Source organism: Kogia breviceps, chromosome 1 (genome assembly GCF_026419965.1).
Source record: "Kogia breviceps isolate mKogBre1 chromosome 1, mKogBre1 haplotype 1, whole genome shotgun sequence".
Lineage (NCBI taxonomy): Eukaryota > Metazoa > Chordata > Mammalia > Artiodactyla > Physeteridae > Kogia > Kogia breviceps.
Genome location: NC_081310.1, coordinates 20,640,956 through 20,665,291, shown reverse-complemented (window position 1 = coordinate 20,665,291; position 24,336 = coordinate 20,640,956). Strand labels below are relative to the sequence as shown.

Genomic DNA, 24,336 nt, shown 5'->3' with positions numbered 1-24,336 from the left:
GTTGCAGCTCGGTCCCCCTCTCCCGGACCTGGACGCCCGCAGCCCTTATAGGCGGCCCCTCCCCCTGGGATCCAGGGCGCCCCACGCACCCAGCACCCGCGTCCCTCCCTCCCGACTCCCAAATCCATGGGTCCCCTATGTTCTTCCTCGTCAAACGGACACTTGCGACGGTCCCCGCAGCCGCAGGGTCTCCGGGGCGCATCCGAGGAACTTCAGGGCTGGAGCAGGAGGTCCACTTGCCAGAGAGAACGCAGAGGTTTCCTGGGCTGCGGGGCGGGGCTGGGACGGGGGCGGGGCCTGTCCAGGGGCGGGGCCGGCGGGGTCTTCTGGAGCCCTGCCTGGGGCGCCGCTTCTGCGGCTGGGAGGGGCGAGACGCGGCGCGCGGCGCCGGGAGACTTCTCCGGAGGCGAGCGCCCGGCCGTGCAAGAGAGGAGGGGCGGGGCGGGGACCCGGAGTCCCCGGGGGGGCGGGGACCGGGCCACTGGTGGCCTTCGGGCGCCTCTTCCTATCCAGGGCCGTCCTGGGCTGTTTCCAGCTCTCCTCCCGCGCCCCGGGCGCCCATTCCCCGGACCCATTCCCCGGACCGCGCTCTTCGCTCCTGGGGGCCCCGGGGGGCGGGGGCAGAGGGGGAGCACGTAGATACCTTGCCGGCGGGACTCGGGAAACCTTGGCTGTGAAGAAGTCACTTGCATGTCCACCGTGGAACAGCGCTATCAGACTTTCTCATCTTCACTTCCGTTCCCACCCTGGGAAGGGGCAGGTGGCTTCACTATCTTCCCTGGAAAAGGGAGACAGCCACCCTCAGCAGAGCCATGGAAATCCCAGAAAGTTACTGAGCCGCTCAACAAAAGGCCTTGAACCTCTGCCTCTTCGCCCCCATAACACCAGGTAGAGCAGCCTGGCAGACTCCAAGGTAAATATTGTTGACTTTTATGTTTAAAAAAAAAAAAAAATCTGCCTATGAAAATAAGAGCACAGTGGCAATGCTCCTGGAAAACCACAGTTGGAACGACAGTTTTTAAGGGGTAAGGAAGGGGGTTAGTTGATTGTCTTGGGGGTGAGGGGTGCTATCCCAGGAAGTCTGTTGAGGCCGTGTTGGGTGGGAATTGGTGGCAGAGGTTTTCCCTTGTAGTGGGTTAGCTATGTAGTCACTTAGTGTTTGGAACACCTATCCAGCACCGGGACCCACAAACAAGCAACTGACCCCAGTGTCCTTCAGATAGGCACTCTTGTTGAGCAGTGACCCAGTCAATACCATGCCCTGTTTGGCTGTCAGGTGCATCTGGGATGTGTCCTCTTCCTCAGTGCCTGGAAGAGGGCGACAGTGATTACACGCTGATGCTGGAGAGCTGCCCTGGGGGGCAGCCAGGCCTTTGCCAAATGTCTGTTGTTCGATCACTTTTCCCTGCATTTACTCAGCCAGGCTGAGCGTTGACAAATCTGTCCAAGATCTCCTGGACCCTCCGACTCACTTCACCCTTGTTCTTGTGGACAGAAGACAGTGGCCAGTGACTTCCGGTTGTGCCGGGCACAGCCAGTCTGAAAGGGAACCCTGGGACAGGGCCCTGGGAGAAGGTCTGTGGTGCTCAGTGCTGACCCCTGAGTTGCCGGATTGTGGGGACATTCCAGGGGGTTTCCCGAGGAGGGGCCCAGGCCAAAGTTAACTGCCCAGCGTATTTTAACAATCCGTATGCCCACACCATGCATATCAACCCGACTGGTACTTCCATCCTAAATGACATCACAGGATCATCCCCTCGGGTATTATAGCTCTGAGCAGAGCAAGAAGCCTTTCGATTCTGTTGTCTGAATGCAGAGCCATCCCTGCCGGCTTTTGGGGTTTCTTTCTGGGGAGGCAAGACTTCTGAGGAAGTTGTGTCCCAGAGCCTCCTTTGTTGATTTCTCTGCATCTGGAAGTTTGGCGTTGCTGAGTGTTGAAATCAAAATAGGCCTGTTTGTCTATTCATGCTCATAGACTCGGAGAGCAAGAAAACACTGGAGTGTCCAGTTACTGAATCCACATGTGTTTGCTTCCCTTTTTGCTTCGTGGAGAAGAATGCAGAAAGCAGATTCAAATCTTCAGTCAGGTCTCAAGCTTCAGGAATTCCCAGCACTGGTTTTGCAGCGCCCTCCTCCCTTTGGGGGCCACGACCCACAGTGTGCTCAGGGACCAGCTCAGGTTTGAGGCATTGTTCCTGCCCTGCAGAAGCTTCCAGGTTCAGGGGAGGAGAGAAAACCAGCACCTGCGTAACAATTAGAGAGCAAGTAAGTGAAATTAGGTGGTGTCATCTGCTGGTTCAAAGAAGACAGCCCATGTGGGCTGGAAAAGGCAGAGAGGGCTTCGGGAGCTACTTGGTCTTCAGCTGCATTTGTTATAGAAACAACAGTCAGGCTCCAGGCAAGGCAGAGGGCAGAAAGCCCAAGGATACGATGAAGCTCAGACTAAGCAAAGGCACTCGCTGCCCCTCCCCCATGCAGTCCAAATTCCCTGCCTTGCTTCCCAGCCCCGCCTCCTGGCACTGTCAGTCCACCCCTTGCCCATAGCACTCTGACTGCCCGTGGCGCTCTGACTAGGCCTCTTCTGCGTGCCTCTCTCTCCCTACACTTGCTCTCCTGTGCCCAGAATTCTCTCTGTTGGGGAATCCTCTGGGTATGGTTTTTTTTTTTGTTCTTGTTTTTTGGGGTTTTTTTGGCCATGTGGCATGTGGGATCTTAGCTCCCCGACCGGGGATCGAACCCGTGTCCTCTGCATTAGAAGCGTGGAGTCTTAACCACTGGGCCACCAGGGAAGTCCCGGGAATCCTCTGTTTTTTAGGAAGCACCTCAAATAGCACCTTCTCCAAGGAAGACTTCCCTGGCTGGCCCCTCCCCCAGTCTTCCGGCAGAGCTGGAGGGCGTTCCTCCCTTTGCCCTCCGCTGCTCCTTGCCTGCACCTCTACGGAAGGAAGCGCGGACACCCTGTATTGCCCAGTTGGGTTGAGGGGTCTTTGCCCCGCCTACAGAGGCGGGGCTGTGTCTCACTCATCTCACGGTCCTCTGAGCCAGCGTTGGTGTCTGGCACATAGCAGGCAACATTTGGTAAATGATTCTTTTTTTTTTTTTTTTTTTTTTTGTGGTACGCGGGCCTCTCACTGTTGTGGCCTCTCCCGTTGCGGAGCGCAGGCTCCGGACGCGCAGGCCCAGCGGCCATAGCTCACAGGCCCAGCCGCTCCGCGGCATGTGGGATCTTCCCGGACCGGGGCACGAACCCGTGTCCCCTGCATCGGCAGGCGGACTCTCAACCACTGCGCCACCAGGGAAGCCCTGGTAAATGATTCTTGATTGAAATTCAGCCAGATTTGGACACTGTGAAGCACCTCACCTTCTTGTGGGTTAAGCACTATTATTGGGAATTTAAAGATTGGATAAGTTTGGTGGAGGAATTCACGTTCAATGTGATGGCAGTATTCAAAACACTTAGCAGCCCCCTCTGCCTCAGAACAGACTTCGAGGTCCTTCTTGATCCAGCCCCAGGGTACCATTTCCAGCCTCACCTCCCGCCAGCTCCCACCTTGAACCCGTAGTGGACTCCCATGCCTGGCCTCCCCCTCTCCCTTGACGGTGTTGTTTGATAGCCTCTGCCGGGAATGCCCTCTGCTGTCCCAAGCTTACCCTTCCCCGTCCACAGGACTCAGCGCTCAGTGTCTATATCCCCTGGGCGTGGAGGTCCCTCAGGCTGGGTTTGCACGTCCTCCTTCGCGCCCCGCTGCCCTGCCAGCACACCCTCTCACAGCATCACTCCCTCTGTGGCTGCACCCCACCCCGCCCCAGTCCTGACTGTTAGCTCCCCGATCACTGAGACTGCGTTTATCCTTGATGAAGCCCTATCACCTTACAGCCTTCCTGGGAGAGAGTGCCCAATAAACATCCATTGGATGGAAGGCTGAACCTGGGTGATGAAAATGTAAAAGGAAGGACAACACTAGGGACAGCTGAAAGGAAAACAAGTAAGATTCGGTGATGAGGAATATAGAGTAAAGGAGAAGGTTGACTGATTACCTGTGAGGCAGGGGGAAATTGATTCACACGAGAGTTGGGTCCCTGACCCAGGGAGAGGTCCACTCACATCCTTCTGAGCGCCGTGCAAAAATGTTTCTGTTTTCTGGAGGATTTTCAAAGACCAAAATACTGTTAAGTCACTTTGGGGCATTATTGCCTCTGAAGTTATTGTTATTGCAGGACACCCACGTGGGGATGTCCTTTAATCAGCTCTTTGAGTACAGTTCAGGTCGGGGTTAGGGGGAGATGGTGGGAGTGTAGTGGGAATTGCCCAGCGTGTGAAAGCAAATGTGATCACTGCCGGAAGAAGCGAAGCCGAGAACAAGGTCTAAGGGAAGACCTGCGTTCTAGGGGCAGGAGGCGGGAGAGAGGAACTGGTGGAAAACAGAAGGACAGAACGAGAGAAGAAAATCAAGGAAGCCAAGGGAGGAGAGAGTTCAAGAAGAGATGGGGGGCCAAAGCTGTGTGAGCCGAAAAGAAGAACAGAGAGATTCAGGCAAGAATAGATGAGAAGGAGGCCGACTTTGAGAGGGGTGCTCCCCCAGGAAAGCCAGGTCTCATGGGGCCAGAAGAGGCTAGTAGAACAATTGAGTGGAGTCTTCAGACCTCACTTCTGAGGAATTTGACCACAAAAGGATCGATTTTCTCTCAGCAGGGAGGGAGGAGTGGTCATGTCCAGAGAAGATAGTTTTGTTTGTTTTGTAAGAAATATAACCACAGTTGATTGCGGGAGGGAAGGAGCCCATTTATGCTAAGGAAAATGGATAAGTTCCCCTCTTCACGTTGATTGTATTTCATTTAACCTTCCTCCCCTCCCTTCTCCACAGTTGTCCCAGAGAACTCTCATCTGGGGTCATCTCCAAAGTCATGGTATTGCCAAGCCCAACAAGAGGATATTGCAACCTGGAAACAGTTGGTTCTCACCTCCCTGGCATGCAGTAGACTTGTCTCAAGCACCCCAAACTTGACTTTGCCTCGTAACAGTGGGGGCCAGATGTTTTCTCCTTGACTGTGCACAAACCATGACACCAGCAATAACAGCAAACGCAAAAACAGCATTTACGCTGAGCCAGACACTGTTCTGAGTCCTCATGAGGTAGGTATTGTTATTATTCTCATTTTTCCAGTGACAAAAATGAGCCCCACGGAGCCCGCTCAACGACACAGCAGTGAATGGAGAGCCAGGGTTCCAACTGGATGAGTCTGGCTTCAGGGTCCATGCGCTTAAACCACCATACTAATTCAAGATGAGCAGCTCACGCTTTCCTCTAGATGAATGTTCATGGTCCCGACACTGCTGCAGGATTCTTAGTCCTTGCACTGCTGACAGCGTGACTTATCCAAGGTCACCAAACCAGTTACTAATCTATCTATCTGTCTGTCTATTCATTGTAGGTTAGACTAGCTTTAATAATCAATAAATGATTTACCAGTCAATACATAATTGAATAGTCAGCAAATAATCTACCACGTGCAAGACACTGCAAGGGACCCAGAAATACGAGCTGCGTGTATCATCTCATGTAATCCTCACAACCACTCCATTTTGTAGACAGGACAACTGAGCCAGCATCTGAACTTGGCCATAATGAAGGCAAGATTGAAAACCACTTTCAGCCCTGAGTTTCTGTGTTCTGAGGTTCCGCCTGATCATGGTCCGAGACTTAACTGGTTCTAGAAAGCCCCAAGGCTAACTTTACTTTCTCAACACACAGAAGGATTGCAAGTATGAATCAATAAGATGCTGAGAGGGCTCCCCTGGTGGCGCAGTGGTTGAGAATCCGCCTGCCGATGCAGGGGACACAGGTTCGTGCCCCGGTCCGGGAAGATCCCACGTGCCGCGGAGCGGCTGGGCCCGTGAGCCGTGGCCGCTGAGCCTGCGCGTCCGGAGCCTGTGCTCCGCAACGGGAGAGACCACAACAGTGAGAGGCCCGCGTACCGCAAAAAAAAAAAAAAAAATAAGATGCTGAGGTGTGTAAGAAATACTGCCTCTCCTTTTATTTTCTAGAGATCAACTTAATATCCGTTTACACCCTTTGTCTCACCGGGCTGGCAAGGATAGAAACTGCCCCAGGGTGGTGTGATGATTTCTGGATCTTACGCAGTGCCGAGACCTCAGGGCAGGGATGAGGGTGATTCTGGCCGCCAGTCTGGTCCATTCAGGTTACCCCTGAGCTCGCTCCTGACCCTGCCTCCCTGGCAGTCTCTGCTGCTTCTGGACCACACGGCCAAACTCTGGGCACTTGCCAAAGTCCTGTCCTCCTGCGACCCCAGACCTCTCTTCCTTTCCTGTTTCTTCCAAACCTCACCATTTTGCCCCACCCACTTCACTCCTCTCAGGACCTCCTGGAAGAGCCTCTGTGTCCTGGACCTAAGTCCCTGTTTGGGAAATGAACGGCAGAAGATCCTGCAAACTGGAATCAGTCCTGTTACATACCTGGCCTGGGGCAATGACATCAGGAGACTTCTAGAGGGTGGAGGTGGACAGCGGAAGGTGAAATACAAAGAGGGGAAAAAGTTTTCTACTCGCAAAAGATTATCTAGCCAAAGAAGGAGTTCCCTCTGAGAGTAAATTCCTAGGTGGGAAAAAGTTTCTCTTCGAGGCTAGGATTTATGTGGATCCATTTTATTGATCCATTTTATTGGTACATCGATACCATTATTTTCCATAGATATTTTCAAGAATATCTATAACAGATTTGCAAATTTGCTGAAAGTGGGGGGCGGGTTGTGATTGTGTCCTGGTCTGTGATTGCTGTCATGATACTCAGCAGGTCTCATTGGATAACTTTAGGGTTTATAGGCTGTAAAAATGCTTCCAGTTCAAACTTGCGATCATACACGTACAGAAACAGGACAAGGGAAGTTAAACTTGTCAAGGATGCCCAGGTGATGGCCGAAGGAGGGCTAGAACCCAGGTTTCCCCTCTCCCAGCCCAGAGCTTTTGCCATATCTCATGCATCTTGGAAGGGACCACCCACAGCGCCAAGGAGCCAAGTTCCTTGCTGGCCCCTCCCCCATTCAGAATGGAGCGCAGCCTTCCCGGGCAGCCTGCCCAGGGCAAATTCCACATTCCATGCACCTCCCTGGGGGCCCTGGGCGCTGGGCACGTAGCAGGAATGTGTGTTTCCAGCAGGGGCGTGTTTCCCAGCCCTGCCTGCCCTGCTTACATACAGTCCCTGGGGCGCCGCCAGTGAAATCATCTTTCCTCCTCTGCAGCAGGCAGGCCTGGAGATGCAGGACCCCCTCCTCCTGGCCTGACTCCCTCCCTCTCCCTTCCCTCACCTCTCACCAGGGGGTGTCTCCCTCAGCTGAAGAGCGGACTTGATTTTACCAGCCTAGGGAGGTTTCTCTTGATGCTCTTGTTAACCCAGCACAGACTGCAGTTCCCTCCCAGGACAGTTCTCAAGTGTTTTGTAATCTCTCTTCACATTTCCATTCTCTGTGTCTAACGGTTCATAGTTTAATAAGGTTTCTCTTGCCCATGCCTCCCCCCAGCTGCTTCCAATTTACATCACAATCCAAATGATTTTTGCTGCTCTTAGCGGATTGTCTGTGTCATTACTTTCAGGGGATGCAATATCGGACTTCCCAGCTCTCTGTCTGCTCGGGCTCCTGACCTCGCAGCTACCCATCTTTCCTGGCAATTTACTTTATCCCTGAACACGCGGGGTTTAGCTGAGTTGCATTCGGTGTGTGTGTGGGGGGGGCGCTGTCAGAGTCTCAGATGTTAATTTTCTAATTGAGGATATTGGTGCTGCCTGAAGCTGAAGACAGAGATGTTCAATTCCTTGGTGAGCTATCTTTTCCCAAGGATTTTTAGATGCGTCACGTTAGTTGTTAGTTTTTAATAACTGCTCGGATGGAATTATTTCTTTCAATCAGATGCTTTAAAACTGTGTGCTAGGGCTTCCCTGGTGGCGCAGTGGTTGAGAATCCGCCTGCCGATGCAGGAGACACGGGTTCGTGCCCTGGTCCGGGAAGATCCCACATGCCGCGGAGCAGCTAAGCCCGTGAGCCGTGGCCGCTGGGCCTGTGCATCCGGAGCCTGTGCTCCGCAACGGGAGAGGCCACAACAGTGAGAGGCCCGCATACCGCAAAAAAAAAAAAAAAAAAAAAAAAAAAAACTGTGTGCTAAATAAAGAGTTTATAATGAGCAGACAGAAGAGAAGCCATTTTTGTACCTGAACCATTTGGGTGTTTAACATCCTGCCTTCAGACTGGCATGCCTCTGTTTGATGGTGATGTTTTTGTTTTGGTTTTGGAGGACTGCCACCTGAAGATATTAAAGACAATAGGGGAAACTTTTACATAATTTCCCATGAGTGCAGAAGAAGGAAACGCCAAATCTCCCCAGCGTATTGAGAAATAATTCCGTTTCCTTCTCTCACTGTTCCCCTTCAGTGGTTTCCAAAAGGAATGCATTTCTGGTGAGGTGCAGTTGGATAAATGATGTCTGTCTACTTAAGCAAGCAAGAAATATTAGAGGATTACACATCAATAACTGGGCTCTTCATTCGGAATCTGGAGGGTCCTCAAAAGCCTCTGTGGATGCTTCCCCAGGGAAGTAGAAACTATTATTGGTGCGAACATATAGGTGATTAAGCTGGCGCTCAGAGAGGTTAAGCACTTCCTCAAGGTCACACATCTATTAAATTGTGGGGCTAGGATTTGAATCCAGCTACAAACTTAGCTGTCATTTTGACCTTTCCTAAAAATCAAAATTGTGTACACTGCCCTACAGATTCAGAGCCTCAAAGGGGTTGGGGGAGGGGGTGGGTAATTCCTCCTAAGGTGCATGCCAAGGAAGAAAAGACGTCACAGTCCTGTTTTGAAATTCGGTCGTGATCTCCTCTCCCTGTGCCAGCCTGCCAGGAGCGCTTGCGTGCTCTCTAAACGTAAGCAAGCAATAGGAACTTCTCAGCGGGGCTCAGTTCGGAGCCCCTGGTGGCTTCCACACCCCTCAGCCCAGACTTTCCGGAGGCCCTCGGAGGGCTCTTGCCTTGGTCTCCGCCCTTTGTGCGCCCCCTGCTGGTCTCCAGGAGAGGCGCCTGTCCTGGAGCCTGAGAAGTGGTACCCAAGCTCTCCTTTTTCCTTAGCTCCAAGTAAAACGATGTGACCTGCCCAGCTCCCCTGCCTCAGAAGCCTCAAATAACCTTCCTCGAGCACCACCCAATGCTTCAGTCTTCAGGACTAAGAAGAATTGGGGGCGAATGTATGGTCCCCTTTTCAAAAGTGATCATGCAGCTTCCTGGTCATACTTTATTCCTGGGAGATGAGGCAGCCTGAGTAGTGAGCATTGAAGCCCATAGCAGCTCTCTTAAGTCCCTACGTCACAAATCATGGTCACTGAACCAGCAGCATCAGTATTACCTGGAGGCTTGTTAGAAATGCAGAATCTCTGGTCTTTCCCCAGACCTGCTGAATGAGAATCTGCATTTCAGCAAGATCTCTGGGTGATTCATATGCAAATCATCCTTGGAGGCTCTGTATCTATTCTGCAGTGTCCACAATTTTGATTTTTTTTTTCTTTTGAAGATCAAAATGACAACTAAATTCACGGCTGGATTCAAATCATAGCTCCACAATGTGACGGATATGTGACAGGCAAATACTTTAACCTCTGAGCCACAGTTCAATAAAATGGTGAAAAGCACTATATGTCATTCCTAACTTTCAGGACCCATCTCATCCTAAATCTGAGACCCAATAATTATCCAGTGTCTCCTAGCTCAACCATAGTTTACTTAATCATACTGCTTAGAAATATCAAACTCTGATGGCAAACCCAGCTTTTTCCCTAGAAACACCCACCAGCTCTCTGCTCCCTGTGGAGAAGACGGTGGACTGTCCTCATCCTGTGTGTGGGTCCCCAGTAACTAAATGACCACAGAAATGTCATGAAAGGGACGTCTGGGTCCAAGGGAGGTGCTTCCTCACCACCACTGTGACAATAAAGATGGAGTGGATTAGGAAAGTGTGGAGTTCCCTCCCTGGAGGGACAAGGAAGAAAGCCCTCATGACTGATTGGCCCAGAGGCTGGGCATGAGATATCTCCAGGTCTCTTCAGCTCTGATGTTCCATATGCCTCGATTTACAAAAGGGTCTTGATCTTTTTCAATTAAAATCCCACTTAATCAGAGACACACCTAAAGTTTTAAATACCCCTACAGAGAAAATCACTGTGTGGCATAGAAAAACATCTACATAATATTTTCTGTTTCTCCCTCCTAATTAGCTTTGCTGTTCTCCCTTAGGAAAACAAAAGCCCTTTCTCTCGATTCACCAGAAGGACACTGACGACCATCGTCGCTGCGAGGAGGTCCCCATTGTCTCAGAAACTGAAGCCTCTAAACAATCAGGGACCCCGTGCCTCTAGAATAAGAACATACTAGAAGCCCCTTCAGTTAGGACTGGAGGTAAGTACTCCTGATGAAAATCACTCTCCTTCAAAATGTTAACGGGGAACATATCACCGGGCACTTCAGTTGTGCTGTGTGCCTCAGGGGTACCGCATGAGCAAAGCTGGGTCCTGGCCCTCAGGAGATGGTCAGTCTGGAGGAGACAAGATGTGATGAAAATGCCATCGTGAAAATGTACACAGAACAAGGGAGGGAGACAAAGTGCCTGTAGGCATATGAGAACTGTTTCACGAAAGAGTTGGCTGCTGGGGTAGCCTGTGAGGGGTGAGTTGGAGTTGGGTAAGCAGATGAGATGGGAACAAGCATTCCAAGCCCAGGATCAGCATAAGCAGAGAAATTGGGATCCAGTTTCACTCTGGGAGAAGATGAGTTATCCCTGGAGCCCAGGCAAGACTAGATAAGCCAGAAGGTAGATTGGATGGGGCTTCCCTGGTGGCGCAGTGGTTGAGAGTCCTCCTGCCGATGCAGGAGACACGGGTTCGTGCCCCGGTCCGGGAAGATCCCACGTGCCGCGGAGCGACTGGGCCCGTGAGCCATGGCCGCTGAGCCTGCGCGTCCGGAGCCTGTGCTTCGCAACGGGAGAGGCCACAGCAGTGAGAGGCCCTGCGTACCGCAAAAAAAAAAAAAAAAAAGAAGGTAGATTGGATGGAGTTTCCCCTCTGTCCAATGGGAGGGTTCAGGCGCTAAGGGACCTCTCTAATCAGCCATTCCAGGAATAGATTATAGTCCACAGTGGAGTTTTATGCCCTGAAGAGTTGGGCCATTGTGAGCAGGAGGAGCTAGTGAAGGTTTCTGGTCAGAGCCATGCTCTACAAGCCCCCTCATTTAGCTGAGCGAGAGATGCAGGTGTCAGGGTCAGGCCTGCTGTGGGCGATCAGCTGGCGGGGGTGGGCACTGCAGCAGCCCAGACAGGAGGCAGGGGCTGTGGGGCTGAACAGCACAAACAATTGGAAGTGAGGGGAATCGATGCTGGTGGTGGTGTCCTGAGATGAACTTCACGGAATTAGCCACCATCTGCACTGATGTACTTGAGGCTTCTTCCAGTGGGGGATTAAGGAAGCTGGTCTGACTTCACCCACCTTGTTAGAGTTTCATATGTACTGAAGATGGAAATAAGGGTCCACAACCAAAGATGAATATGGTGCAGTGTTTGATCAGAAAGGCTATAGCCCCAAATGCTCTGAATTTGGAGGAAAGGCTACAGATGCCCAAGAGGATATTTCAAGGTATGTCCAGATGAGGAAGAAGAAGGAAGGGGCAAGCTCCCTCTCAGAAGCTGATGGGATCCTAAGCACAGATAACCACCCCAGGTAGGAGGGGAGAGAGCAGGCGAGCTGTGGCTGCTCTGAAGAACTCCAGGCTTTCCCCCCACCCCCAAGAGCAGCCCATCCAAGGGATCTAGAGCGCAGATGAGCCCTCAGCACCCTGGCAGCTGGCCCTGCGGGCCGTGAAGAGGGAGGAGGACGCAGAGGCAGCATGTGGCAGTTTCATTCATTCAACAGATATTTACAAAATAACTACAAACCAGTGAGCTTGACAGCAGTTATGGACAAATTCCTAGGAGAGATCTGGCCCAGGGTCTGCAGCTCTGAGGAAAGGTGGCGGGAACCCCGGCAGCTCAGCATAGGTTCTGGAACAGCAAGTCATATCAGACTCAGCTCATTTCCATCCCGACAGGGTTACCAGCTTCCAGCAGCCCTGGGAACTCAGCAAGGCATTTGACCGAGTTTCTTGTTATATCCCCTTCCACCCTGACACATGAAAGGGAAGTTTCTCGCTGGGCTAGACTTACTAGACAAGCTTTGTATCGAAGCATCATGCACATGGAGAGACGCAAACAAACCCTAACGAGACCCCCGGGCACCAGCAAATCAGTAAACCATTCTCCTGAGGTCGCACCAGCGCACGGAGACCCAGTGCGCTAATTGTCTGCTTCCTCTTTGGAGAACCATCGTCAGTTGTCAGGCTTTGCCCTGCTGTGTGAATCTGCGATGCTCATGGAAGCTGCTGATGGCTGTCTCCCATCGGGCGTGTGATGGGTCTGAGGAGAAGGGTGGGTGGGGAGCGCGCTTGCTTTTTTTTTTTTTGCATGAACGTTCTGCCACGTCTGGCCACGGAGCGCCTTTTGCACCCAGGTGTGCACGAACAAGCCGCCCTCTCTGGCCGGACCAGCCTGAGCTGCCTCAGTCCCACTACACGCTCTTGACCCCGGAGCTCACCTCCCAGTGGCTCCACGGGACACTGCCCCCAGGACGGGCCATAAGCCCTCCTGTGGACCTTGCTGGCGGCCACAGAGAGTCACTGGATGGCTGCGGCATGTGCCACGTCAAGAGCCAGACCTTCCTTCTCTCCTAGAAGTAGGAAGCAAGGTCAGCATCTTCTGAGAGGGCCAAGGCCAGGCGGGATGGGTGAGGGAAAGCCGGTGAAGGTTTGGAATCACTCCTTAGGGGTAGGAGAGAGGGTGACAGCACAACTGGATTCTGCACATTAGTGTGGGCACCAAGGCGGTTTTTCCTGACAGAGCTATAGCCACCAGGTAGGTGTAGGCACGCAGCGGGCAGGTGGCTGGTATAGACAGATGGGATAGCAGAGCAAGGAGGCATCCGAGTTGGAGGTGTTGAAAGAGCGTTTGAAGAGAAGGTCTGTGGAGTCTAGAACCATGGGGAGGTGTAAAGAGGCGGATGCATTTAAAGGTCACGGGACGTTCAAGGGGAGTTACGAGGCCATCAGAGAGTCCGTGTAGTGGAAGGAAGGGCCCAAGAGACCCGGAAGGAGGAATGTCGTGCTGAGAGAGTGAGAGAGAACTCAGCATTTCAGAGGGACCATCTCAGGTTAGGGTGGGCCTTCACGCGGAGCTGAAAGGGGCGGCGAGGGGCCGAGAGGCTCACCTTCCCCTGGGAGCCAGGGCTCATACCCTTTGTGACCCAGGGGAAGTGACCACAAGACCAGCAGATGATGGCCAAGAGGTGGGTTACAGCAGTGCCCCTGTACGGACCCACTTGTGCAGCCACACCAGAGACGCTAGGCTTAGAGGGCAGACAGAGAGCTGTGTGGTCTTAAGTAAGTTACTTAACTGCTCTGGGCCTTCGTTTTCTCATGTGTATCAATGGGGAAACAATGAGACCTCCCAAAGGCTGGGAGGGCGAGGGAAGGGAGGAAGCTCAGAGCTGTGTGGGGCGAGCGTGTAGGCGAAGACGCCCACTCGGCGGTGTTGTAGTTATTAGGATGTATTTCTTTCCTCCCTGCAGAACGGAGCCCAGTGGCTCTCAGACGTGAGTGAGCATCAGTCACCCAGAGAGCTCGCTGAAACGGCCTGCCAGGCCCCAGCCCCAGAGCTTCTGACTCAGGCGGGCTGCGGAGGTGCTTGTCCGGGGACGTCGCTTGGGGCCTCCCTGTTCTAGAGTCTTTCTAGAAACCTTGAGACCCTTGCAGGCAGGGACTCCCCAGCGTCCAGCAGTGACCAGCACAGAGAGGGAGGCTCGGCCTGGGAAGAGCTACTCTAGGACAAGCACAAATTCTCAGTACAGCAGCTGGTCACCATGAAAAGAGGTGGTGTTGAATGAAAAAGAGGACGCCCAGAAGAGCCTCAAAGTCATGGTGGTTTGTGGAGGAAGCTGGACTTGTATCTGGGGAGAAAACTCTGAGGTTCAAGGCACTGCAGTCACCCATGGGTTTTGGTTTTGGTTTTTAACGTCTTTATTGGAGTGTAATGGCTTTACAGTGGTGTGTTAGTTTCTGCTTTACAACAAAGTGAATCAGTTATACATATACATATGTTGCCATATCTCTTCCCCCTTGCGTCTCCCTCCCTCCCACCCTCCCTGTCCCACCCCTCTAGGTGGTCACAAAGCACTGAGCTGATCTCCCTGTGCTATGCGGCTGCTTCCCACTAGCTAGCTATTTTACGTTTGGTGGTGTATATATGTCCCTGCCACTCTCTCACTTCATCACAGCTTATCCTTCCCCCTCCCCGTGTCCTCAAGTCCATTCTCTACGTCTGTGTCTTTATTCCTGTCCTGCCCCTAGGCTCATCAGAACCATTTTCCTTTTTTTTTTTAGATTCCATATATACGTGTCAGCATATGGTATTTGTTTTTCTCTTTCTGACTTACTTCACTCTGTATGACAGACTCCAGGTCCATCCACCTCATTACAAATAACTCAGTTTCATTTCTTCTTATGGCTGAGTAATATTCCATTGTATATATGTGCCACATCTTCTTTATCCATTCATCTGTTGATGGACACTTAGGTTGCTTCCATGTCCTGGCTATCGTAAATAGAGCTGCAATGAACATTGTGGTACATGACTCTTTTTGAATTATGGTTTTCTCAGGGTATATGCCGTAGTGGGATTGCTGGGTCGTAGGGTAGTTCTATTTTTAGATTTTCAGGAACCTCCATACTTCTCTCCATAGTGGCTGTATCAACTTACATTCCCACCAGCAGAGGGTTGCCAGAGGGTTCCCTTTTCTCCACACCCTCCGCAGCGTTTATTGTTTGTAGATTCTGTGATGATGGCCATTCTGACTGGTGTGAGGTGATACCTCAGTGTAGTTTTGATTTGCATTTCTCTAATGATTAGTGATGTTGAACATCCTTTCACGTGTTTGTTGGCAACCTATGTATCTTCTTTGGAGAAATGTCTATTTAGGTCTTCTGCCCATTTTTGGATTGGGTTGTTTGTTTTTTTGATATTGAGCTGCATGAGCTGCTTGTAAATTTTGGAGATTAATCCTTTGTCAGTTGCTTCATTTGCAAATATTTTCTCCCATTCTGAACGTCGTCTTTTAGTCTTGTCTATGGTTTCCTTTGCTGTGCAAAAGCTTTTAAGTTTGATTAGGTCCCATTTGTTTATTTATTTTTTTGTTGTTTTTATTTCCATTTCTCTAGGAGGTGGGTCAAAAAGGATCTTGCTGTGATTTATGTCATAGAGTGTTCTGCCTATGTTTTCCTCTAAGAGTTTTATAGCGTCTGGCATTACATTTAGGTTTTTAATCCATTTTGAGTTTATTTTTGTGTATGGTGTTAGGGAATGTTCTAATTTCATTCTTTTACATGTAGCTGTCCAGTTTTCCCAGCACCACTTATCGAAGAGGCTGTCTTTTCTACATTGTGTATTCTTGCCTCCTTTATCAAAAATAAGGTGTCAGTCCAGGATTTTTATTACTATGTGAACCTTGGAGAAACCCTTCCCAGCACCCACTTGGAAATGAATGAACTGTTTTGCTCAGACGGCGGTCCTCCATGTCCAGCACTCCGACCGCCTGCCAGATGTGAGCCACCACCTGCCAGGAGAAACATTCTGTCTCCAGCCTTGTGGCCAAGCTCAGAATCCCGGATCCTGTCAAAGAGCCCATTATGAGTATTACTTGTTAAGGATCAAGCATTTAACTTAGCCCAGGAGAAGCCCTGGCCCCAGCCAGCGGGATTTGCAGGCTAACTGTATTGCCCAGGGAGCAGAGGTGCCCCTGCATTAGGCTCAGGTAGCAGTGGTGTTGGTTTTTTTCTCTTTAATTTTATTTTCTGATTGTGGTAAAATATACAGGGCATAAAATTCACCATTTTAACCATTTTAAGTGGCATTAAGGACCTTCACATTGCTGTGTTACCCTCACGATCAGCCACCTCCAGAAATTTCTCATCCTCCCAAATAGAAATTCTGAACCTACAGAACTGTAGCTTCCCATCCTCCCTCTTCCAGCCCCTGGCAACCTCTGTTCCACTTTCTGTCTCTCCGAATCTGGCCACTCTAAGGACCTCCTCTCAGTGGAATCACACAGTATATGTGCTTTTGTGACTGGCTTCTTTCACTTAGCATAACGTCTTTAAGGTTCATGTATGATGAAGCATGTGCCAGGATTTCCTTCCTTTTTAAGACTTGATAGTATTGCATCGTATGTGTACCACATTCTATCTCGTCATCTGTCCGTAGGCGTTGGGACCGTTTTTACCTGTTGGCTATTGTGAATAATGCTGCTATGACCGTGGTGTGCAAATATCTGTTTGAGTTCCTGCTTTCAATTCTTTGGGGTACATATATGCCCAGAAATGGAATTGTACGGTCCTGTGGTAGTGCTATGTCTGATTCGTGGAGTCAGCAGTTTTAAAGCACCCTGTGTCGTTCCAAGGTACAGTCAGAATCGCAGCGGTGTGAGCTGACCTTCAGAAATCGGAATCACCTGGAGAGATTTAACAACTCGGGCTGCCTTAGCCACACCCCAGGCCAACCTCACCTCTCCGATGGGACCCAGGTACCTGTATTACTTTTAAAGCCCCCCAGTGATTCCAATGTATGGCCAAGTTAGGAACCATTGGTTTATACCAGTGATTCTCAAATGTGGGTGTGTACAAAATTCGCATACTTGTTAAGAGTACAGACCCCTGAGGCCCACCCCTAAGAGTCTCATTTAACTGGTCTATTGGAAGCCTGGGCCTCAGCGGGCTCGAGGCTCCACGATTGAGAACTTCCTCCTCCCGTGCAGTCTCTTGTTGAAACAGGAACCAGCTGAAGCTGCTGGAGGTGACACTATCCACTCGAGTCTCTGAGCCCTTTGGGACCTGAGTCCGCACTGGTCCCCAGGGATGATTCCCAGCCCGGTCCCGTGGGTTCTCCAAACTCTATCACACAGGCACAGACGGTAGACTCATATATAGAACCTCCTTTTTTTCTACTCTTAATTGGAACTGTCAGCCTTGAATGAGAGTTCGGTCAGTTCTGCTATAATGCTTGTTCTGAAATAATGAATCTGTTCCGACACGATTGACATATTAAGGAACAATATTGATATATCAGGGAAGTTATTGATATATTAGGGAACAACATTAACATATTAGTGAACATGAAATTTGCATTTGCTTATGTGCCATATATTAAGTTTAAATGAAGAAAACTGTACCCAGCCGAACCGACCTACATATGAGGAAGGAAAAGACCTCAAAAATCTGCCAGTGACCTCCTTGCTCTGCCTGTGATTTGAGCCAACACCCATCCCCAACTGGTGTACAACTTCCCCTGATACCAAATAACCCCCTTCGTCCAGCACCTCACAGTAGCTCCCGAGGCAGCAACCCTCAGGTCTTTTACAAGGTAAAGGAATATTTATTGGAGTGTGTATGTATTTCTTAACCCCCAACACGTATAAGATGGTGCTACCGTTTTTATTAGGTTTTCTGGTGCCGCCGATGAAGGTTTTGAGTGCTATACGCCGTCTTCTTTTTTCCCAGAACCCCTGTGGTTTTATTGTGTGATTCTGCGTAGCTGAGTGATTTTTTTTTTTTTTTTTTTTTTTTTTTTTTTTTTTTTTTTTGCGGTACGCGGGCCTCTCACTGTTGCTGTGGCCTCTCCCGTTGCGGAGCACAGGCTCCGGACGCGCAGGCTCAGCGGCCACGGCTCACGGGCCCAGCCGCTCCGCGGCACGTGGGATCCTCCCGGACCGGGGCACGAACCCGCGTCCCCTGCATCGGCAGGCGGACTCTCAACCACTGCGCCACCAGGGAAGCCCCTGAGTGATTTTTTTAGGAAGGAATGCCTGTGTCGCCTGATGGGAGAACGAACAGTGTAAGTACCTGTCGCTACTCACCATCTTTTCAATAATGGTTCAGGAGCCGCTCTGTCGGGTTCCTCGACCTGCTGCCTCAGAGAACTCACTCCAGCCACCACTAGATGGCGCCCTCCTGGTTCTCGTCTTTGAGTTCGATTTGCCCTGTATCAGTGCTCGTTCATATTTATTTCAACGCGCTTTGGCTCCTGGCTCTCACTCGAGGACACCCCTGCGTGGGTGGTGCCTCCTCCTAGCTCTGTCTTCATGGATAGCCCCTCCAGACTCCTGTCAGCTCAGCTCACCTGGCTCTTCTGCTTGCCTGTCCTGGCACCTGACCCACAGAAGTGCTTCAGAGATGAAGATGTAGCTATTTCACACCTTGCTGTATTTCATAAGAAAATAGGTCTGCATGATATCTTTGTAATGTGACATAAGCCCCAATAATTTTCTTTAAAATCTGTTTGTTCAGCTGGCCTTATCTACCTTACGGTTTAATTTTAGCTTCCCTATGATGGACTTGAAAATTCAGTATCTTGAATACGTATTGTTTGGGGCTTTCTTTCACCTGTTAGTACTACAGATTCAAGGTCAAGCCGCCCAGTACAGTGTAGGCATTTGGAGGCCAGCCCTGTGTGCTCTGTAAAAAGACAGAATTGAAACTAGATCTTAACTCTGTTATTCTGAACTGGTGTTCTCACTTCCATGTCTCTGCAGGGATTTTCCTGTCAGATTACATAACATGAGAATTCATTCTGACCTTTGGATAAAACAGCTGCAAAACTGTCAGCAGCTTGGAGGCCAAGCTAGTTCTTTCCTGCAAATATCAGTTCAATATCAGAACACATTTATTTTGCAGTCACTGAAAATCCTCATTTGTGAAATCAAAGTCTCTATTCTCTTTTTTTCTAGCACAGAGGTTGGCAAACCACAGTATTTGGACTGAAAAGCCTAAAATATTTACCACCTGGCCCTTTACAGAAAATGTTTTCCAAGCCCCGTTGTAGAACATAAAACGTGGCGGTTGTTATATGTAGACGAAGGGTTCTCATCATGAGGTTGAAAGGGGTAGCCTTCAGGAGGTCAGTGAACCCTCTGAAATCGGGTGCAAGTTTTGGTTTATGATGCAAATGTGCATTTTTGGAGAGCAAAAGGGCAGGCTTGGTCTATTGTGTTTACCACTGTATCTCCTCTTCCTAAAACAGTGCCAGACACATAGATGCTCAGCACATGTTACTTGAATAAGTTATTGAGGAAGGGGATGCTGAAAGAGCCAGGCAAAGAGCCAGATGAAGGAAGTTTCTGCAGGATTTTACTCCCAGAGCCGTGGGAGGAGAAGGAAGGGCTCTTTTCTGTGCAGAGAGGCGTGGTATCACCTGGGTTATGTGTCTAAAAGAACACCCTGGCTGCTGTTTGGAAAATGGAGAGTCAGCCCAGATATAAGAGACACCAGTAAGAAGTCTCAAGTCTAGCCCCATCAAGAGATGGTGGCTTGAACCGAGCAGACTTGGGAAGTGAAACTGACAGGACTTGCCGAAGTGTGGGTGATGTTTCAGAGAACAGAGGTGACCCTGCTCTTGTTACCCTGAGCCTCTGGGTGGAAATGGTGGAGAAATTAAGAGCCGTGATAAACATTCTCAGCGAGTTTTTGCTAATGATTATTAAATGCCTGGTTGCTGGTTTGTTTTTAATAGTAGGTTATATTTAATTTCTACCAACAAGAAATCGTTTAAGTTCAAATATGAAATGGCAATAGTTGTATCTCACCTGACAGTATCCATCAGCATACCACGCCGCCCTACTCTTAATGTGTAAATGCCTGCTTTTGATACTTCGGGTCAACTCAGAAGTCAATGTCTACTTCTGATTTGCTGTAAATTGTGTGGCGCAGCCTCAAAGGTGCTATGGAAACCCCACCACAAATTACCCTAATACAGCGAAAAGTCTTCAGAGCCAGCAAGTGGTCCAGGGCCGGTGCGACCTCTAGTACCATGACTGCTTCACGCTGTCTACCCTGATATTGAAACTGTGCCAGTGATGGTTTTATAAACCAGGGCCCTCTTCCTATTTCTGTCTTTTCTTTCCCCCTCATTCTCCTGCCCTCTGAGCCATGTAGGTCTTTCCTTATCTTGCAACAGAGGCCTTCAGATATTACACGTAGTGCAAGTTGAATACTTTGCAGACACCAAGGTGGAGGTGCCGTGCAGATGGGTAGAGGTGAAGCTCTCTGAGGGGTGGGCCCTCGTGCACTTTCTCTGTACCCCTCACAGCTCCCAGCACAGCACTGGGAACATAACCAGACACACTCATTCAGTGCCTTTTGCTGCTGTGGGTGTGAAGCAAATGCTCAACTCAGACAGTGGATTCACCTATTGGGCTTAGGCAAGGGGACTGTTTTTTGTTTAGTTGTACACTCGTGGGGTCACACAAGTGCCAGGCGTTCAGGAGGTGCTTAATACATTTTTGTTAAACTGTTGAAATCTGACTCTGTTGAAAACGACGTACCCAGCTTTTATATTATGAGAAGCACTGTGTAGGGAGTAAGGATGGATGAGTGGAGATGACCTAGTATCCTTGACAGGTTAGAGGGGGAAGAAAATCAGTGGATTTATTTTCCACTCCTCAGCTGAGCCTGCCTTCGGCTAGGAATGGGGTCCCGGACTGAGGTGAAGTTAAAATGTATCTCCGCCTGCTGTTTTCTCCAGCTTCCATCAGCAAATCTTGAATGAATGAAGGCACAAACTTAGGAATGAATGCAGAAAGGTTAAATGAAATATTTCTAAAGTACTTAGAACCGTGCTTGCTATGTAGAAAAATGCAACATAAATGATAGAGAGTGAGAAAAGCTCTGTCTACACCAGACAGTATCTGCCAACAGCTACAGCCTTGGATCCAGAGAAACAAAGGGTCTAAGAAACAGCCACATCACAGAGGAATCCCCCAAGCCCTAGGCACCCGTGCGCAATGCCTTGAGCTTAGAGTCCTGTGTGTTCACTCTCCCTTCTTCTCCATAGGATCATGGGAGGCCACCTTGACCTTCTCTTTTTTTTTTTTTTTGCGGTACGCGGGCCTCTCACTGTTGTGGCCTCTCCCGTTGCGGAGCGCAGGCTCTGGACGCGCAGGCTCACTGGCCATGGCTCATAGGCCCAGCCGCTCCGCGGCATGTGGGATCTCCCCGGACCGGGGCATGAACCCACGTCCCCTGCATCAGCAGGCGGACTCTCAACCACTGCGCCACCAGGGAAGCCCTGACCTTCTCTTAAGAATGGTGCTCATGGCCAGTCCCACGCTTGAAATTTCTTCCTGCTTCTTCGATGGTTGGAGAGCCTTATATCGTTTCTGCAACCTCACCCAAGTCCCCCAGGTCCCCAACACCACCAAGAGCCTCCTGCTTAGCTTCAACTACATCAGGACAGTCACAACCGCATCCTTCCCCTTCCTGGAACAGCTGCAGCTGCTGGAGCTCGGGACTCAGTTTACCCCCTTGACCATTGACACAGAAGCCTTCCAAAACCTGCCCAATCTCAGAATCTTGGACCTGGGCAAATGTCAGATAGACTTCTTGCACCCAGATGCTTTCCAGGAACTGCCCCATCTCTCCAAACTTCGACTGTTTCACTGTGGTCTCTTCAGTGCTGTATTAAAAGATGGTTATTTCAGAAATTTGGGGTCTTTGACTCACTTGGACCTATCCAAAAATCAGATTCAGAGTCTTTACCTTCATCCTTCATTCTGGGGATTGAATTCCCTGAAGTCCATCGATCTTTCCCTCAACCAAATAACCATTGTTTGTGAGCATGAGCTCAAACCCCTCCAAGGAAAAACACTCTCCTTTTTAAGCCTTGCTGATAATGACCTGTACAACAGGGTCTCCGTGGACTGGGGGAAGTGTCTGAACCCATTCAGAAACGTGGTCCTGGAAACCCTAGATGTTTCTGGCAATGGCTGGGCAGTGGACATCACAAGAAACTTCAGCAATGCCATCAATGGAAGCCAGGTTTTCTCTTTGGTTCTTACCCATCCCGTGATGGGTTCTGGGTTTGGCTTCACTAACATGAAAGATCCTGACCAGCACACCTTTGCCGGCCTGGCCAGAAGCTCAGTGATACAGCTAGACCTTTCACATTGGTTTATCATCTCCCTGAACTTCCAACTCTTTGAGACGCTCAAGGAGTTGAAGGTTCTGAACCTCGCCTGCAACAAGATAAACAATATTGCAGACAAAGCATTTTATGGACTCGACAACCTCCAAGTTCTCCATATATCACATAACCTTCTGGGGGAATTGTATAATTCTAATTTCTATGGACTACCTAAGGTAGCCTATATTGATCTGCAAAAGAATCACATCGGGATCATTCAGGACCAAACATTCAGATTCCTGGAAAAATTAAACACCTTGGATCTCCGGGATAATGCTCTTAAAACTATTTCTTTTCTTCCAAGCATAGCTAACATCTTCTTGAGTGGCAAAAAACTGGCTACTTTGCTAAACATCACGCTTACAGCTAACTTCATCACCTTATCAGAGAATAGGCTGGAAAATCTAGATAATCTCTACTTCCTTCTCCAGGTACCTCATCTCCAGATTCTCATTTTAAATCAAAATCGCTTTTCCTTTTGTAACCAAGACCGTGCCCCTTCAGAGAACCTCAGCTTAGAAGAGCTTTTCCTTGAAGAAACTATGTTGCAGCTTGCCTGGGAAGCTGGGTTCTGCTGGGATGTTTTTAAGGGGCTTTCCCATCTCCGAGTCCTGTATTTGAATAAAAACTACCTGAATTTCCTTCCACCAGGAGTATTTCATCATCTGACTGCACTGAGGGGACTTAGCCTCAAGGACAACGGGCTGACCGTTCTTTTTCCTGGTGACTTACCTGCTAATTTAGAGGTCCTGGATATATCCAGAAACCAGCTCCTCTCTCCTGATCCTGATTTATTTGCCTCGCTGAGTGCCGTGGACATAACTCATAACGAGTTCATCTGTGAGTGTGAATTGAGCACTTTTATCAGTTGGCTCAATGAAACCAACGTCACAATATTTGGGTCTCCGGCAGACATGTACTGCCTGTACCCGAGCTCCGTGGCTGGGCCTTCCCTCTACTCTCTTTCCACGGAAGATTGAGAGGAAGAGGAAGTTTTAAAGTCCCTAAAGTTTTCCCTTTTCATCTTCTTCACTGTCACTTTGACTCTGTTCCCCGTAGCCATCCTCATCGTTACGGAGTTTCGGAGGTTTTGTTTCATCTGTTATAAGAAAGCCCAGAGACTGGTGTTCAAGGACCCCATCAAGGGAAGAGAATCAGAGACGTACAAATACGATGCCTATTTGTGCTTCAGTAGCAAAGACTTTGAATGGGTGCAGAATGCTTTGCTCAAACACCTGGATGCCCAGTACAGCCACCGAAACAGATTTAACCTGTGCTTTGAAGAGAGAGACTTTTTGCCCGGGGAAAACCACATTGCCGACATCCAGGACGCCCTGCGGAGCAGCGGAAAGGTGGTCTGTCTCGTGAGCAGACACTTCCTTAGAGACGGGTGGCGCCTCGAAGCCTTCAGTTACGCCCAGAGCAGGTGCTTAGCTGACCTCAGTGGCGCCCTCATCATGGTGGTGGGGGGGTCCCTGTCCCAGTACCAACTGATGAAACATCGCTCCGTCAGAGGATTCGTCCGGAAACAGCAGTACTTGAGGTGGCCTGCGGATCTCCAGGATGTTGGCTGGTTTCTCAACAAACTCTCTCAGCTCATTCTAAACAAAGAAAAGGAAAGGAAGAAAGACAATGACATTCAGTTGCAAAGTGTAACCACCATTTCCTAGTCAAAGGAGCACTTTTCCACGTATCTCAAGCCACAAGCAACTCTTCCCTTTTTATTTCCACTAAGTTACCATTTGGGGTCCTTTATGAAATTGTTCTTTTCCTACGATGAAAACCACGTACATCTCTTGATTTTCATAGCAACACGACGTTTTGTTTCACTGATCTCCAAATGCAAAACAAAGTAATAGATCTAGAAAATTGCAACAGCCCGCAACGGTTCCCACTCTCCATCTATTTCCTACAGACCCGGTAACGCTGTTCTCTCCTGTTGCATCGACTACGGGATTGTATCCTAGTCGTGGGAAGGGCACCTTGAGAGAAGTTGCAGGTGGCCGACACCCTTTCTCCAGTGTTCAGCTCCAGAAGGGGCTGCTCGGTGATTCTGAGGGCTCTGTGCCTGGCAGAACGTTAAGTAGAAAACAAAGAGAAAGAGGTGTGCGTCCTACTATATCCATGGGAACCATGCCACTGCTCAGCGCAGGTCACTCTCAGTCTCAGGGATAAGAGGTGGCTCCAAAGAAG

At 49.8% G+C, this 24,336-nt stretch overlaps 1 protein-coding gene and 1 long non-coding RNA gene across 4 annotated transcripts in view; both read left to right on the top strand.

Moving 5' to 3' along the window:
- The first annotated feature begins 429 nt into the window (after positions 1–429).
- Positions 430–24,336, top strand: part of LOC131759992 (uncharacterized) — a 45,408-nt gene continuing 21,501 nt past the window's right edge. Inside the window, exons 1-4 of one of the 3 annotated variants that reach the window (XR_010839500.1) lie at positions 498–913; positions 4,866–5,134; positions 10,277–10,457; positions 16,592–16,709. This is a non-coding gene — a long non-coding RNA (uncharacterized lncRNA). Of the gene's footprint in view, positions 914–4,865; positions 5,135–10,276; positions 10,458–16,591; positions 16,710–24,336 lie in introns of those variants that run through there. The other 2 variants (XR_010839499.1, XR_010839498.1) reach the window with 2 other exon arrangements.
- TLR5 (toll like receptor 5) lies at positions 21,267–23,813 on the top strand. The gene is given in 1 exon segment (XM_059069377.2): positions 21,267–23,813. A coding segment is annotated over 1 exon segment (2,547 nt).